The 1418-nt window shown below is 52.0% G+C and overlaps 1 protein-coding gene across 1 annotated transcript in view; it reads left to right on the forward strand.

Moving 5' to 3' along the window:
- The window catches only part of KIAA0355 (KIAA0355 ortholog), a 51804-nt gene that overhangs the window by 12058 nt on the left and 38328 nt on the right, over positions 1-1418 (forward strand). The window contains exon 2 of the mRNA XM_018562892.1: positions 199-399. Within this exon, the coding sequence (XP_018418394.1) occupies positions 199-399 (201 nt within the window). The remainder of the gene's footprint in view (positions 1-198; positions 400-1418) is intronic.

Below are 1418 nucleotides of genomic sequence, written 5' to 3' on the forward strand. Positions count from 1 at the left end.
TTGACACTTTTACACATGGCACATAAATGTTGGACATAACCAATGATGTGTTACTCTCGTGGCAATTATTTCTGCTTCTGTTTGGGGGGAAAGAAACCTTTGTGAATGATTTTGATCTGTTTGGCATTTCCTGCGCTGATAGCGCGATGTTTGCTGTGTAGTTTCCTCACTGACTGATCTCCTCTCCTCTGCCCGCAGGTGCTCGGCCGCTGTTTCTTGACTGTGATGCAGGTTCATTTTCAGTTCTTGTCCCAGGCGTTACAGAAGGTGCAGCCCGTGGCACATGCGTGTTTTGCGGAAGCGATAGCACAGGAACGCAGGAACTCTCCCGGGTCCAGTGACATGAGCCCCACCAGGGGGCTGGAGGACGCCGTGAGGAGTTGGAGAGGAGCCACTGAGGTGAGGAGGGCCCGATGGCTGATGTGGGGGTTCCTTTTATATCGCTTGCTGGCTGCATTTTAGTCATGTTCTAAGTGCTTGATATGAATTGTGTTACACAATGGGATGAGCTTTCTGTTTGACAGACGGGACTTCCTCCATCAGGGGGGATCCCAACCCTAAAATGAGAACCAACCTCTGGGAAGAGGCGATATTGACTTGGTGCCAGAGGTGTTAATGTTCGCTCTTTTTCCGGCATTCTGTATGATTAAAATATGTTTATGCGCCTCAATCCCAGCATGTTACCCCCCCTCGTGGAAGAAGGAGCTGGCAGGGGGGCTGTACACGGCTTCCTGAAAACATCACAGCACCCTGCCTTAGTACTCGGCTCAAGAGCCCTCAGCACTGATTGCAAGCAGTGGGCTGGCCTTTGGGAGGAGTTATGCAAATATCAAAATGCCTGAATGGGTTAGTTTCAGTTTGGAGGAGTGGGCATTCCTAGGCAGGCGGCATTTGCATACTGACTGCCCCAAGTAACGCACCGCTATAGGGAAGCTCAGCCTCCGTGATTGAAATATAAAAAATGAAAGGGGCGGGGCCAGGGACACCCAGGCTGGTGAGCAAAGCGCTAAATGTTGATGGATGTCCTCCAGCCAGGAAATGAGGCGGGTTCTATCTGACTTGCTGCAGCTTCTAATATACATTGTGAGACACTCCCAGCGTGCAGTGACATCAGAGGAAGAGGAGCCGGTACAACTGTGCAAGACTGAGGGGAAGGACAGAGGCCAGCTAGAAGACTGAAGGGAAGGACGGAGGCCAGCTAGAAGACTGAGGGGGAGGACGGAGGCCAGCTAGAAGACTGAGGGGGAGGACGGAGGCCAGCTAGAAGACTGAGGGCAAGGACGGAGGTCAGATATAAGACTGAGGGCAAGGACGGAGGTCAGATATAAGACTGAGGGCAAGGACGGAGGTCAGATATAAGACTGAGGGCAAGGACGGAGGTCAGATATAAGACTGAGGGCAAGGACGGAGGTCAGATA

This window comes from Nanorana parkeri, unplaced genomic scaffold (genome assembly GCF_000935625.1).
Source record: "Nanorana parkeri isolate BGI_ZX_2015 unplaced genomic scaffold, ASM93562v1 scaffold609, whole genome shotgun sequence".
Classification (NCBI taxonomy): Eukaryota; Metazoa; Chordata; class Amphibia; order Anura; family Dicroglossidae; genus Nanorana; species Nanorana parkeri.